The following is a 15,673-nucleotide window of genomic DNA, read 5'->3' on the forward strand; positions in this document are numbered from 1 at the left end:
GCCCTAGAGGGCCTCGAACCTCTGACTAGTCTTACACGGTCTGCAACAATTTGGCTCTCTGACCTCCTCTGATAATATCACCTCTTATGTATTGTTGGTGGTGGTAAGTGCCATCAAGTCGGGTCCAACTCATAGCAGCCCTATAGGACTACCAAGGAGCGACTGGTGAGTTTAAACTGCCAAACTTGTAGTTCAAACTGACTACAGTCTAGTCCTTGCAGTCCAGTGCTTTATCCCATATCCACACTAGGACTTCTTATTTACTAACCCGCTTTAGCCCACAGCGCCAAACCAGGACCCCTTACTTAATAGCCCCTTTATTTGCAGGTAAGAGTAAGCAGTACACTACTCACCAGCTGCTCTGGAGAAAGATGAGGCTGTCTGCGCTCATAAAGATGTACAGTCTTGTAAAATAGGATTGTTATGAGTTGGAATAGACTTGGATGGCAGTGGGTTTGATTTTTGTTGGTTATTGGCTGTTACTTGAGCATGCCAAGTGTCAAGGGACTTAGTACACTTTTTTTGTCCAGTACTAGCTGGATGGCTCACTCCTTTACTTCTTCAGGATTCTGCTCAAGTGTTACTATATTAATGGACCTTCCCTGACTTTCCTACATAAATAACAGTGTATTACTCCGGTACTTCCTATTACCCTGTTTAACATTTTATTTCCAAAATACTTTCATCATCTGGCATTTATGTTAATTAATTTATTTGCCATCTCCTCCCACTAGAAAGTTTAGAAGCTCCTTGAGGATAGAGAATGTGTTTATGTTGTTTTATATTGCTATATACCCAGAAAGAGGAAAGTATCAGGTTCTAAATAAATATTAATTTAGTAGTTGAAATTAGTTTATGAGGACCAGTGACATACATAGTGGCAAGATTATACAATTTGTCCATCTTTCTTCTTTTCAGTGATTAGAGTTGCATTACACGGTCACTCAACAGTGTTGATATTGGATGAGTATTTGGTTTAAATATGATTTGACTTATTTATGTATCACAAAATATTGAGCTGTGTTGTTTTTTTTCTCCCTTCTAATGTAGATGCCAGAAGAAGAAGCTTTCTGTGTGTTTGTTAAATTAATGCAAGACTATAGACTTCGTGAACTTTTTAAACCAAGTATGGCAGAATTGGGCCTTTGTATGTACCAGTTTGAATGCATGATACAGGTAAATGTGTAGTGTTAGCAGAAAGGCATACTATCTTGAATTTTTTTTAACTTGGTTTGAAAGGCAGCTAAGCAAATTAAATGTTAAAAGCATCAAAGGAATTGAACAGTAAGTGTTTTAGTCGCATGGTTATTTTTTGTTCGCTTAATACAAATCATATTTAGTCTTCCAAATTAGGAGCTCTTTGTAGGTACATCATAATCTATAATGTGACTATCTTTTTTTATTCAAATCTTAGGCATTTGTGCCAGTCATACTATAACCCGGTTACCTAAAGTACACATGTCTTCTAATTACATCCTATGATTCATCCTATGATTCTGCTGCAGAGTTGAAGCTCTCTTACAGGTGTCGTGACATTATAACACTGACACAAACCCATTTATGTTTGTCTTTTCTGTCTTTTTCAATCTCACTTTTATATTGATAATTTAAGGTGGATTCTAGTGACTACATGACCGTGGAGGAATCAAGATCAGGTGAAAAATATCTTTGAAATATTTCATCTTTCTGGGGTTAATTTTTTTTTTTTAATGTTTTATTGTGAATTATGTGATAGTTTACATGGAAGAACATTAGCTTTACATTCATCCTATCTTATTTCGTTTCATTGCAATGACTACAGTCTCCTCCATGCATCATCAAACTACCAAATGGTATACCCTGCAAGCCTGCCACCTGGTCGTCAGCACACAGCCCCTCTCCCTCTCTGGGTCTAGAGTCCCCAGCCACTCCATCTCTCCATGTCATCATCTCTGCCTCCATCTCTGGCATCACTGCTTCTCTGAGTAGGGTCCCGCATTCTGCTCTTCTCCCTTGATGGTCCCCTCCACTCCTAGACTGCAAAGTCAACCACTCCCCTCCTTTTGCAATAAAATGTCTACCTTTACATTTCCAACCCTCACAGTCAGTCCTGATTGTAATTATTCACTATTGTACCACATGAGTGCTATCCCCATCTCCTTTCATCAGTCCCTCCCAGACAGATTGGATACTACTCAGTGGAGGTTCTACCTTCCTCCGCACCCTCTGGATCTAGTCTCCTTCGAGAAAGCTTGTAAGCCAGTCGCTTCTTGCCTTTGTAGCCCCCCTCCCCATTTTGGGTAAGCCAGTGCCCAAGTTGTCTGGGCTTAATTTTTATAGAAAATAATTTTACTATGTTGCCCAATAATAGAGTAGTGTAATGTTTTCATTTACTTAAATTTCAATTAGAATATGCCATTTGGACGAATCTTTTTTTTTTTTCCCTGAAAAATCTTACCCATAAGAATTATAAGCACCTAAGTCTTTTTTATATTAACTTTATTTTTTAACACTTTTTTATGCTTTAGGTGCAAGTTTACATAGCAAATTAGTTTTCCAGTCAGTAGTTCATACAGAAACGGTTCTGTGACATTGGTTGAAATCCCCCTTGATGTAGTAGCCCTCTCGCTGTTTATTCCCTGGGTTCCCCATTTCCATTCATCCAGTTTCCCTGTCCTTCCTTGACTTTTCCTACCTTTGGTTTTGGGCAGATGTTATCTTTACAGTCTCGTATAATTGATGGCTTAAAGAATACATTCTTTGCAAGTGTTATTGTTTGTTTTATGTTGTTGTTAAGTGCCTTCAAGTCAGTTATGACTCATAGAAACTCTGTATAGGGTTTCCAAGGAGCAACTGGTGAATTTGAAGTGCCGACCTGTGGTTCAAACTGACCTTGCAGTCCAGTGCGTTATCCCATCGTACTACATGTAGGCCCGTCTGTTTGACTGAAAAGTGATTTCCAGGAGTGTCTTCAGTTTCAAATTACAAGATTGTCTCACAGAAATAGTCTTGGGTCCCTTAGTCTCTTTTAGACCAGTAAGTTTGGTCTTTTCTTTAATTTGAAGTCTGTTCTACATTTTTACCCATTCTAACCAGAACCTCCTATTGTGGTCTTGGTCAGAGTAATCGGTAGTAGCAGTCACCATCTAGTTCTTCTGGTCTCAGGTTACAGGAGGCTGTTGTTCATGGACTGTTAGTCCTTTGGACTAATTGCTTCCTTGAGTCTTTGTTTTTCTCAATTCTCCTTTGCTCCAGACTGGAAGAGACCAATATTTGCTTCTTAGATGGCCGCTCACAGACTTTGAAGTTGCTACTTACTAGGCTAGGATGAACATTATCTTTATAGACTGTGTTTGGCAGTTGACCTAGATGTTCTCTGAGACTGTGGTTCTTGATCTTCAAGTCCATTTCGTTCAGTACTGATGCCTCAAGTAGTTTGTACAACTGAAGCATGCCAGTCTTTTGATAATTCGAAAATAGTTGCAGCACAAGAACACCCGTATTTGCAGATAGTACCTATTTGACTTGGCTTCAATGGCTGGATGATCAGAACTCGACTAGAGAAAGAAAGTAGAGGAAAAAAAAGAGTAATCCACTACAATTTCATGAATTTGACCTATGTTTGTGGATGCAGTAGGTCAAAGGAGGGAACAAATCTTTACAGCAAGGATCATTCCCACCCCCTTGGTACACAGGGTCAACAAGGATGGGCAACTTAGACATTGGCTGCCCAAAATGGGAGGGAGGGAGGCTACAAAGGCAAGAAGTGACTGGCTTACAAGCTTTCAATAGGGAACCTAGTTCCAGAGGGTGCAGGGAAAGGTAGAATCTCCACTGAGTGGTTTCCAGCCTGTCTGGACAGGGCTGATGAAAGGAGATGGGGATAAGACGCTTGTGGTTCAGTTAGTGAATGATTACTATCAGGACTGACTGTGAATGTTGGAAAGGTAAAGGTAGACATTTTGTAACAAAAGGAGGGGAGTGGTAGATTTTGCAGTCCAGGAGCAGAGGTCCCTGGGACCATCAAGGGAGAAAAGCGAAGTGTAAGACCCTATCCAGAGAAGCGGCGATGCCAGAGATGGAGGCAGAGACAATGATGTGGAGCAGCTGGGGACTTTAGACTCAGGGAAGGAGAGGGGCTATGTCCTGACGGCTGATGGGCAGGCTTGCGGATGTACCCTTTGGTTGTTTGATGATGCATGCAGGAGATTGTAATCATTGCAATGAAACAAAATAAGATAGGATGAATATAAAGCTAAAGTTCTCCCATGTAAACTATTACATAATTCACAAGAAAAACTTAAAAAAAAAAAAAGTTGCAGCAGGAACTGCCAGAAATTCAAGTCATATTCAAAAGAGAAAGTGGAACAAGGGATATCATTGATGATGTCGGATGTATCTTGACTGAAAGTAGAGAATACCAGAAAGATGTTGACCTGTGTTTTATTGATATGCAAAGGCATTCGATTATGTGGATCACAACAAATTTTGGATAACATTGCAAATAATGGGAATTTCAGAACACTTAATTGTGCTCTGTATATATATCAAGAGACAGTTGTTTGAACAGAACAAGAGGACATTGAATGATTTAAAAATCAGAAAAGTCATTTGAACTGCAAGGTTGGTGGCTCAAGCTTACCAGCTGCTCCTCAGAAACCCTGTACAGGGTCGCTATGGGTCGGAACCAACTCGACAGTACTTAGCAACAACAACATTATAGTTAAGACAGGATAGAGAATGACAGACATCCATGTAACCCCAAGCAAAAATTAAGCAATGTAAAAGTCATATTTATTCTTTTGATTAATATAGGAAATGCTATAAATACCCCTGAAGTTCCAACTTCACATCCTCCTCCTTTCTTCCCTTCCCTGATACTAACCTCCAATTTCTACATCTTAACTTTTCCCTGTGCATGGTATAGGTATCACATAGACTAAGCTAGTGTATATATAATTATCTAATTTAAAGCACTTAGTTTTATATGGTTTAACAATTTTTTTCCCTTCTCTTTAGGAACATCTTCCCGAGCTCTTTGTACACTTTCAAGCTCAGAGTTTTCATACCTCAATGTATGCATCATCCTGGTTTCTGACTATCTTTCTTACAACTTTTCCACTATCAACTGCAACAAGGATATTTGATATCTTTATGTCTGAGGTAAGCTAATGGGTTGTCTGGGTGGCACAAATGATTAAGTGCTCAACTGCTAGCTGAGAAGTGAGTGAACCCCAGAGGCACTTGGGAAGTCAGACTTGATCACAGCCTTGAAGGCCCTGTAGAGCAGTTCTACTTTGACACATGGTTCTCTGAGTCAGAATCAGCAGTAACTAACAACAACATCGAGTAAAGAGGTGGTGGTACCTGTTCCAACTCATAGCGACCCTGCATTTCTGAGGCTGTAACTCTTTATGGGAGTAGAAAGCCTCATCTTTCTCCCATGGAACGGTAGTTTTGAATTTCTGACCTTGAGGTTAGTACTCTGACTTGTAAATCGCTACACTGCCAGAGCTCTTTAGCTTCCAAAGAGGTAGTAATATATAAATAAAGGGGTCGTTGGGTTCATTAGAACAGGACAATGAGGAAACATTAAGGTAGATCCATGTGTTCTGTGTTAAGGTGCTTACATAGATAATTTCATTTAAAGTTTATAACAGCCCTATCAGATGGATGCTGTTATTATCCCCATTTGATACATGAGGAAACTCATACTGAGGCACATGGAGAGGTTAAGTAGCTGGTCTGTGCATACACAGCACGGGTAGTGTACTGGTTTATGAATCCGGCTGCTAACCTTAAGGTTAGCAGTTTGGAAACCACCAGCTGTCCCACAGGAGAAAGATGAGGCTTTCTGCTCCCGTAAAGATTTATAGCCTCGGAAACCCTGTACAGGGTCGCTATGAGTCAGAACTGACTCCATGGCACATAACCACCACCACTAAGTGACATAGTAAGTTGTTGTTGTTGTTGTGTGCTGTGGAGTCAGTTCCGACTCATAGCGACCCTGTATAAGGTTTCTGAGGCTGTAAATCTTTAAGGGAGTAGAAAGCCTCATCTTTCTCCCACGGAACAGCTGGTAGTTTCGAACTGCTGACCTTAAGGTTCGCAGCCCGATTCATAACCAGTGCGCTACCAGTAGCCAGGGTTAAAATGTAGGCAAATTCTGGAGCCCACACTTTTAATCAAATCTCTGCATTACCTTGTGATTGATACAGTGAGTGTTCTTATTGTTAAGTGCTGTGGAGTCGATTATGACCCAGAGCAATCCTGTATAGCGTTTCCTAGGAATAGCTGCTAAACTTGATCCACTGACCTTGTGGTTCAAACCAACTTTGCGGTCTGTTGCATTACCCCACAGCACCACACCAAGACTCCCTAGTGAGAGTTAGTAAAAGGCTAAATTTGCCTTACAGTTAATATTTTTACAAGACATTTGTTACTCAAGGCAAGATCTGTCATACTGAAGTTAGTAAAATTGAGCTTCTAGGTAGTCCTTTTAATTGTCAGTGACATATAGTGATCTTTGTCTTTATTCTCTGAACTCTATTAATTGTTTTAACATCTTGGGAACATTATAGTACCTAGTTAGATTAGTTTAGAGTCCAGGTGTGGTGCTGTAAGATAAGCACCAGGCCACAAGGTCGTTTGAATCGTAAGATTGGTGGTTCATATTCACCAGATGCACCTCGGAAACCCTATACAGGGTCACTAACCACCACCCAGCGAGATAGATTGGCAAACTGGCAGCATCAATGGGCTCAAGCGTGGCAACAATTGTGAGTTTAGCCCAGGACTGGACAGTGTTTCGTTCTGTTGTACATAGGATCGCTATGAGTCGGTACTAACTCGATGGCACCTCACAATAACAACAACAACGGAGTTGGAACCTACTCGACAGCACTTAACAACAACAACAACAGTTAGATTACTTTACAGAAGTTGGCAGAATACAATGTGTTAAATCTGTCCTGCTGCCTGTTATTGTAATGAAGTTTTCTTAGAACATAGTCACTCCTGTTTCTTTATGTGTTGTCTATGTCTGCTTTTGGGCTTTACCAGCAGAGTTAAGAAGTTATTACAGATAGCATGTGGCCCACAAAGCCTAAGATATTTACTCTCTGACTTATTAAGTAAAATACTTTCTGATCTCTTAATGTTATTTTGAGTGATCAATTTTTGTTGATGAAGAGTAAGACAAATTTGATTTTATGTACTTTGTTTCCTCAGGGTCTAGAAATAGTGTTTCGAGTAGGATTAGCACTTCTTCAAATGAATCAGGCAGAACTAATGCAACTTGACATGGAAGGGATGTTGCAGGTAAGTCAGTTCATGATTTCTTGAAGGTCTTTTGATTTAACTCTAATTTGTTAGTAACACTAGGCACTAAATACTTCTTATGTTTTTCTTTTATTTTATCTTAGCACTTTCAAAAGGTCATTCCACATCAGTTTGATGGTGGTACAGACAAATTAATCCAGGCAGCTTACCAAGTCAAATACAACTCAAAAAAAATGAAAAAGTAAGTACTACAAAGTTATAGTAAAGTCAGAATGGATTAAGGACCATTTGTGCATCCACTACCAGCAATTGTTGCTAAAACCATAGTGTTTGTTGTTGTTAAGTGCCATCAAGTCGGTTCTGACTCATAGCGACCCTCTATAGGATATCCTAGGAGTAGTTGGTGAATTTGAACCACCAGTCTTGCGGTTCACACTGACCTTATGATCCAGTGCTTTTCCTGCAGCAGCACACCAGGACTTGTGCTAAGACCATAAACCTCTCAAAACAAAACAGTAGTAATACGTTGGAACCTAGTGTTCTACGATGGAATCTTTGCAATAGCAACAAAAGACAAAATATGGTTGGTATTAACCTTTCGATCCAGGGCAAGATATTAAAGTAATACGGTGGTACTAAGTTTTGTGTGGCCTATAGAGGTTTTTTTTTAAAAGATAATTTAGGTTTCTGGGTGGTGTAAGCAGTTTGTACTTTATTACTAACAAAAAGGGTGATGATTGGAACCTACCCTGTGGTATATGGGTTAAAGGCCTGTACTTTGCTTCTATAAATATTACAGCCAAGAAAAATGGAGCCCTTCTATTCTCTACCACATGCCATGAGCTGAATTGTCTTGATGACAGTGGGGCTTTTTATTTTGTTTTAAACTTACTGTAGAATTGTAAAAAAGTATATTTCATTTCTCTGCTATGTCTTCTTCCTCTTCCATTCTGTAACAGTTCTTCAGCCTTTTCTTGTCTTTCATGACCCTGGCACTTCTGAAGGACTGGTCAGTTGTTTTGTAGAATATCCTTTGATTTGAGTCTGTTTGATGTTTTCTCTTGATCAGATTGCATTATTGGGAAGGATTCTGACAAGGTGCCTTTCTCAGTGCATCATGGTAGCAGGTGCATGATAATATTGATTGCATTAACCTTCAGTAGCTGACTCAGATGCTTTCTGCCAGGATTCTCTGCTATAAACTTACAGTTTTTCCCCTTCTACTGTCTGTTGTTGTGCTATCAAGTCTGTTCTGACTCATAGCAACCCTGTCTAGGGCTTCCAAGCAGTGGCTGGTAGGTTTGAACCGCCAACATTGTGGTTAGCAGTCCAGTGCTTGCCCTACAGCACCACACCAGGTCTCCTTAGTACTAAATATTTTGAGAGAGATACTTTGAGACAAATACTTAAATTTTAGCCCCCTACTATTAGCATCCATTGGTGATAATATGTCTGCTGCAGTTATTGTGAAATTCTAATGGTGATTTTTCTGTTAACTTTGTTCTTTCTGTGTTTATTGATTGGAACTCTTCTATAAGGAAGAATTGTTCCTCTCTCAAAGTCTACTTTAGTATAAAGTTTTTGGATAAGAGCCAGTTGAAGTGTACATATGCGTTTTAATTGGTAATTCTTTTATAAGTCCAGGTCTGTTTGTTGTTGTTGTTAAATCTGTAAATTCAGTCCTGTGTTTACTGCCTTTTAATTTTGTATTTCATTTTCTCATAATAAATGTCTCAAGTTCTAAATTGGGGAAACCTGAAGAAATTTTATTTTGTATGTAAATACACTAATACCTATGAGAGCCAGAACTCAATGAAACTGCCTTGTTTTTCTGAGTTTTGCAAAGTTTCTGCCTTTGGCAGCATATACAGTCATACTACTTTTCTGTCACTCCCTATTAGTGAGAAATACTTGTGTGTTCCTTCTCTGACAAGTGTCCTCCATACATAGTGTCTGGCTTCCACAGATTGTACTGTACATGGTATTTTAAATTTATAATTTAATAACTACTTTTAAGTGCAAACATACCCTTAACTCTCTTTTTCCTTCTTAGGCTTGAAAAGGAATACACTACAATAAAAACTAAAGAAATGGAAGAGCAAGTTGAGATTAAAGTAAGCATCTTGAAACTTTTAAAAATGTTGAAGATAAATCTAAGTCAGTTTTTGGCAATAGGATATTGAGTTGTGTTGTAACAATATGCAACTTAATATCCTTTTGATATTGAGTTACATTGTTATCTATATATGACATATATAGATAAAGTTATATTGTTATCTATGTACATTAAATTCAGCAATGAAATTTGTTTCTATTATATTTATTTACCATTCCACTAAATTGTAGTTGAAAATAGACATTTCACAACTCAGAATAATATGATACAGAGACTTCTAGTGTGATAGAGAGCAGTTCTTACCTCTTTCTGGGTTTGTTGGTGGGTCATCAGGACAAAATACTTCCATGGGAACGATAATTAAAATGTGGCAGGAAAGCTAATTTAGACCACAATCTGTGCTGAGACACTGCACTACAATCTGAGGCGGGCCAAATAGAGCAAATCATTATACTCGAACTAATTACAGCTGCCTTATAGCTGCAGAGTTTTTGACTAATTCTGTTTACTCTTCTCTAAGTAAGAATTATACTTTTGAACTACTGTCCTCTAGAGAAACAGGTACATTTAAAATTCAAATAAAAAAACAAAAAACAGACCCGCTACCACCAAGTCAATTTTGACTCATAGCAACTGTATATATAGGGTTTCTGAGACTATAAATCTTTATGGGAGCAGACAACCTCATCTTTCTCCCATGGAGCAGCTGGTGGGTTTGAACCACCAACTTTGTGGTAGCCTGATGCCTAACCCAGAACAACACAAGGACTCCTTCAAATTCCCTATGTTGTTGTTGTTGTCAGGTGCCATCGAGTCGGAACCGACTCATAGCGACCCCATGCACAGCAGAACGAAACAATGTTCGATCCTGGGCCAACCTCACTACTGCTGCCACACTTGAGTCCATCAATGATGGGGGTCTTCCTCTTTTTCTCTGACCCTCCACCATACCCAGCATGACATCCTTCTCCAACAATTATTTCCTCTGGACAATATGTCCAAAGTAGGAGAGACGAAGCTTAGCCATCCTGGCCTCCAAGGAGCACTCTGGCTTCACTTCTTCCAAAACAGATCTATTGGTTCTTTTGGCAGTCCATGGCACTTTCAGTATTCTCCTCCAACACCACAAATTCCCTATATATGCCGTAAAATTCTTGTTTGTGCCCTTTGTAGGCAAGGAATTCATAAGTTGAGGATCTTTTGGAGTCATTGTGAGGTGGTGGTGGTGTTGATACGTGTCATCACATCAGTTCCAACCTTAGTGTCCCTGTACAGGGTTAAGGAGTGGCTGGTGAGTGTGAGCTGCCAACCTTGCAGTTCAAACCAACCCTGTGGTTGAGTGCTTATCTTACAGAACCACATGAGAAAGCCCATTGGGAGGTGGAATTCAAGAAAGTTACATTTGCTTTTATGCTCATTAGCGGAAGCATAAATTAGTCAAGGAACCTAGTGACGGACAGATCAGTTACTTTCATCCTTTCATTTCCTTTGCAAAAGGAAGCCAAACCAAAAAATTTTATTGAGTGACTTTATTTTTTTTTACTTCATATTTGAATATACCAATACCATTTATTTGGACCTGACAAGATACCAGAAGACCACCTTATTTACAATTAATTATCAGTGTATTAATTAAATTCTGCTATTAAGTACCAGTCTTGTACACACCCTGCAGGTATCTTTTGCAAGGGAGTGGGTTCTGTTAAAGGTCTTGTGGGGAGATAATCTCATAACTATGGCCTCCCTTTTTAAGTCTTTGGATTCCCATTGCTATCATCTATTTCCTGTCAATTGAAAATAGATACGTAAATATTTTTTTGAGAGAGAGACATGACACTTTATGTATATACCCCCCCACCAACTCCGTCTTTTTTTCTTTAAATTTTGTCATCCAACTGCTGCTCTACTATTTGCTTTTCTTTTAGGTACCATGAGTAAGGGAAATATTAAATCATACCCTGTACTTCAACCTACTGAATGTAAAAAACACCTCATCCTGATGAATGGGGCAAGAGTGTGGGTTTTCGCACACCTGAATATTCAGAACTGCAAATCAAGAATCCGAGGATGGGAAACCATCCTGTTCATTTCACCATGCTATTATTAAAACAACAAAACAAAACAAAAAAACACATTTATGTGAACAGCCTCGCTTTTGAAGATGTTTCTTCTAAAATTAAATAACATGACTATAGGAACACTAAAAGACATCTTCTAAAAAGATCTTTAGCAGACTTTAACCTATATTTGAATCTTTAAAAAAAGCTTTGTTTTTTTTTTTTTTTTTTTAAACTCATAGTTCATATATCTTACAAAACTTTTGAATACCAGCTCCATGTCTCTTGGGTGAAGACAGAAGGTGTAATATTATTTATAAGGGAGAATCTGGAAATAAAGCGTTAAAGTTAGTGAACATATCAGGTAAATAAAATGTACTGATTTCAAAGGTAGTCTGTTCCTTTTTTTATAGTTTTGTATTCACATAGTTCTTTCTTACTCTTGTACCATTTCATCTCTTTCTTCATCTCCTCTACCCTGCCCGCCCCCAGCAAAAGGCAAAACCAAAACAGTTTTGAGTTACTATATTTTGTTACTTTATGCTTATATTTGTCTGATTTTTTACTTGAGTTTGGCAAGTTATTTGGTGATGTGATGATAATTTTATTTCTAATTAATTTGGCATGTGTTAACTGAGCCTTACTGTAAAATGGGAAATACCATTTCTGTACTCATAATCATCCTCATGCTCCCAACCTTCCCCACCCCCATTACAGAGAAAGGAGTCTTTTAAAACTATCAATTTCTTACCTTGGTCCTCATCAACAGTCTCCAGGGAGATAGTCTTGTACCATTCTTTATACAGGCAAATGGTATGGCTATCAAATGGTCTTGTATTTTGAAATGGAAGTACAAAATCAGCCCTTGGTATTGTGAGGTCTGTTTACTGTTTATAGTGTTTTTACTTTAATTAAATTCTGACATCTTTGTGGAAGATTACATCTGTCATTGAGCTCCTTGATCAAGACTATGAATTTTATTTAATTTCTACTCTTACTCTAAAAGTATTATGAAAAGATTGGATGGTAATATGGATTTATGTGGATAATGGATAATACCACCTTAAAGTAGAGTTGACCATGATGATGTTAATGGAGTAAAACTTTTGGGAGCTTTATTTGCTAGTGGAACACAACTCAAAATGAGGAGAAACAGCTGCAAACAGCCATTATTAATTGGACAGTGGAATGTATGAAGTATGAATCTAGAGAAATTGGAAGTTGTCAAAAATGGGATGTATAAAGATTGGTATCAATAAAATGGACTGGTATTGACCAGTTTGAATTAAATGATCATACGGTTTTCTATATTAATTGAAGAGGTGTGGCATCACATTCATTGTCAAAAAACCAAAAACATTTCAAGGTCTACCTTGAAGAACAATACTGTTTGTGATCAATATAATATTTATATGCCTATAAGGAATACCAGTGTTGATTGTGCTAATGAGTCAGTTTGACTCATAACGACCCTGTACAGGGTTTCCAAGGCTGTAAATCTTTACGGGAGCAGAAAGCCTCATCTTTCTCCTGTGGAACAGCTGGTAGTTTCAAACTGCTGACCTTAAGTAATCCTATTATTAAAATTTATACATCTATAGCTAAAGCCAGTGATGATGATACAGAAGAATTCTACTAACTTTTTCAGTCTGAAATTGATCAAACATGTATTCAAGATGCACTGGTAATTACTGGTGATTGGATTGTGAAGGTTGGCAAAAAAAAAAAAAGCAACAGTAGTTGGAAAATTCCACTGGTGATAGAAACAATATGGAGATCACATGACAGAAATTTGCAAGACCAATGAGTTTGTCATTGCAAATACCTTTTTTAGACACATGGACTTTATGATGTAGTACACAGGATTCAAATCTGTGGAAAGGAGCATGGAAAAGCTCAGTATCATCAGCTAAAACAAGGCCAGGGACCAACTGTGGAACAAGCCATCAATTGCTTATATGCAAGCTCAGGCTGAAGCTGAATAAATTTAAAACAGTCCACGAAAGGCAAAATATGACCTTGAATATATCTCACCTGTTTTTGGAAACCATCTCAAGAACAGATTTGATGCACTAGAGATGAAAGGCCAAAGACCAGAAGAGTTGTGGGGTGACATCAAGAACGTCAGTCAGGAAGAAAGCAAAAGATCATTAAAAAAACAAGAAAGAGGGAAAAGACCAAAATGGATGTCAAAGAGACTCTGAAAGTACCTCGAGTGTAGTAGAGAAGCTAAAGCAAACGGAAGAAATCAGGGATGTAAAATAGCTGAACAGAAAATTTCAAAAGGCAGCTCAAGAAGACAGAGTCAAATATTATAATGAAATGTTAAAAGACCTGGGAGAACATGGTATTTATTTTTCGAGCTGAAAAAATTGAAAAAAATTCAAGTTAGATTTCAATATTGAAGGCTTCTATTGGCAAAATAGTGAATGATGTGGAAAGAAAATTGATGGAATTTACAGTCACTTTACCAAAATGAAATGATTGATATCCAACCATTTCAGGAGGTACCATATGCTCAAGAACCGATAGTACGTAAGGAAGAAGTCCAAGTTGCACTGAAGACATTGGTGAAAAACAAGGCTCCAGGAATCGACGGAATACAAATTGAAATCTTTCAACAAATTGATGTAGCCCTGGAGGCACTCATCTATGCCAGGAAATTTGGACGACAGCTACTTAGCCACCAAATTGGAAGAAATCTGTGTTTGTGCGCATTCCAAAGAGAGGTGACCCAACGGAATGTGGAAACCATTGAACAAGATTTTTAATATCACATGTAAATAAAATTTTGCTGAAAATAATTCAAAACCAGTTACAACAGCACATAGAAAACTGCCAGAAATTCAAGATGGATTCAGAAGAAGATGTGGAACTAGGGCTATCATTGCTGATGTCAGACAGATCTTGCTGAAAGCAGTGAATACCAGAAAGGTGTTTACATGAAAGCAGAGGCTTTCAACCGTGTAGGTCATGACAAACTAGAATAATATTGCAAAGAATGGGTATTCCAGAATACTTACTTGTGCGCATGAGGAACCTGTACACAGATCAAGCAGTAGTTTTTAGAGCAGAACATGTGAGTACTGAATAGGTTAAAATCAGGAGAGGTGTGCTCCAGGGTTGTATTCTTTCACCATACTTATTCAATCTGTATGCTGTAGTCTGAGAAACTGGGTTATATGAAGACCTACCGTGGCAATAGAATTAGGAAAAGACTCGTTAACAACCTGCAATATGCAGATGATAGTCTTGCTTCCTAAAAGCAAAGATGACCAGACAACTTACTGATGAATATTAAAGACTACAGTCTTCAGTATGGGTTGCACCTCAATGTAGAGAAAACAAAAATCTTCACAATTGAACCAATAAATAACCCTTGATAAATGGATAAAATATTGAGGTTGTAAAAGACTTCATTTTACTGGGATTCACAATCAACATTCAATGAAGCAGCATTCAAGAAATCAAACAATGTATTGCTCTAGGCAAATCTACCACACGAGAGCTCTTTAAAATGTTCTAGAGTAAAGATGTCATTTTGAGGACTAAAGTGTGCCTCACCCATGGTATTTTCAGTTGCCTTATGTACATGTGAAAGTTGGACAATGAATAAGGAAGACAGGAGACGAATTTGAATGTGCTGTTGGAGAAGAATGTTGAAAGTGATATGGACTGTCAGAAGAACAAATATGTCTTTGTTAGGAAAAGTATAGCTGAAATTCTCCTTTGAAGCCAACATAGCGAGACTTTGTCTCTCATACTTTGGACTTGTTGTCAGGAGTCCCTGGAGAAGGACATCATGCTTGATAAAGTGGAGGGTCAGTGAAAAATGGGAAGACCTCCCCACCCCCAATGAGATGGAATGACACAGTGGCAGCAGCAGTGGACTTAAACATAGAAACTATTGTGGGTATGGCATGGGATCAGGCAATGTTTCATTCTATAGTGCATAGGGTTCCTATGAGTCGCAAGTAACTAGAGGGAACCCAACAACAACAGTGGATGATAATGCATTTTATTATGTCAGATTTTTTGTTAATAGTTGTTCTAACTAAGGGAGTTGTTGTTATGTGCCATGGAGTCAGTTCTGACTCATAGTGACCCTGTACAGGGTTTCCGAGGCTGTAAATCTTTACGGGAGCAGAAAGCCTCATCTTTCTCCCATGGAACAGCTGGTAGTCTTGAACTGCTGACCCTGAGGTTAGCAGCCCGATTCGTAACCATTATGCTACCAGAG

The 15,673-nt window shown here is 38.4% G+C and overlaps 1 protein-coding gene across 1 annotated transcript in view; it reads left to right on the plus strand.

Moving 5' to 3' along the window:
* The window catches only part of EVI5 (ecotropic viral integration site 5), a 293,650-nt gene that overhangs the window by 121,801 nt on the left and 156,176 nt on the right, over positions 1-15,673 (plus strand). Inside the window, exons 6-10 of the mRNA XM_006830964.1 lie at positions 1,051-1,176; positions 4,999-5,142; positions 7,210-7,299; positions 7,404-7,501; positions 9,314-9,374. Of these exons, the coding sequence (XP_006831027.1) occupies positions 1,051-1,176; positions 4,999-5,142; positions 7,210-7,299; positions 7,404-7,501; positions 9,314-9,374 (519 nt within the window). The remainder of the gene's footprint in view (positions 1-1,050; positions 1,177-4,998; positions 5,143-7,209; positions 7,300-7,403; positions 7,502-9,313; positions 9,375-15,673) is intronic.

Source organism: Chrysochloris asiatica, unplaced genomic scaffold (genome assembly GCF_000296735.1).
Source record: "Chrysochloris asiatica unplaced genomic scaffold, ChrAsi1.0 scaffold00002, whole genome shotgun sequence".
NCBI classification, from domain to species: domain Eukaryota; kingdom Metazoa; phylum Chordata; class Mammalia; order Afrosoricida; family Chrysochloridae; genus Chrysochloris; species Chrysochloris asiatica.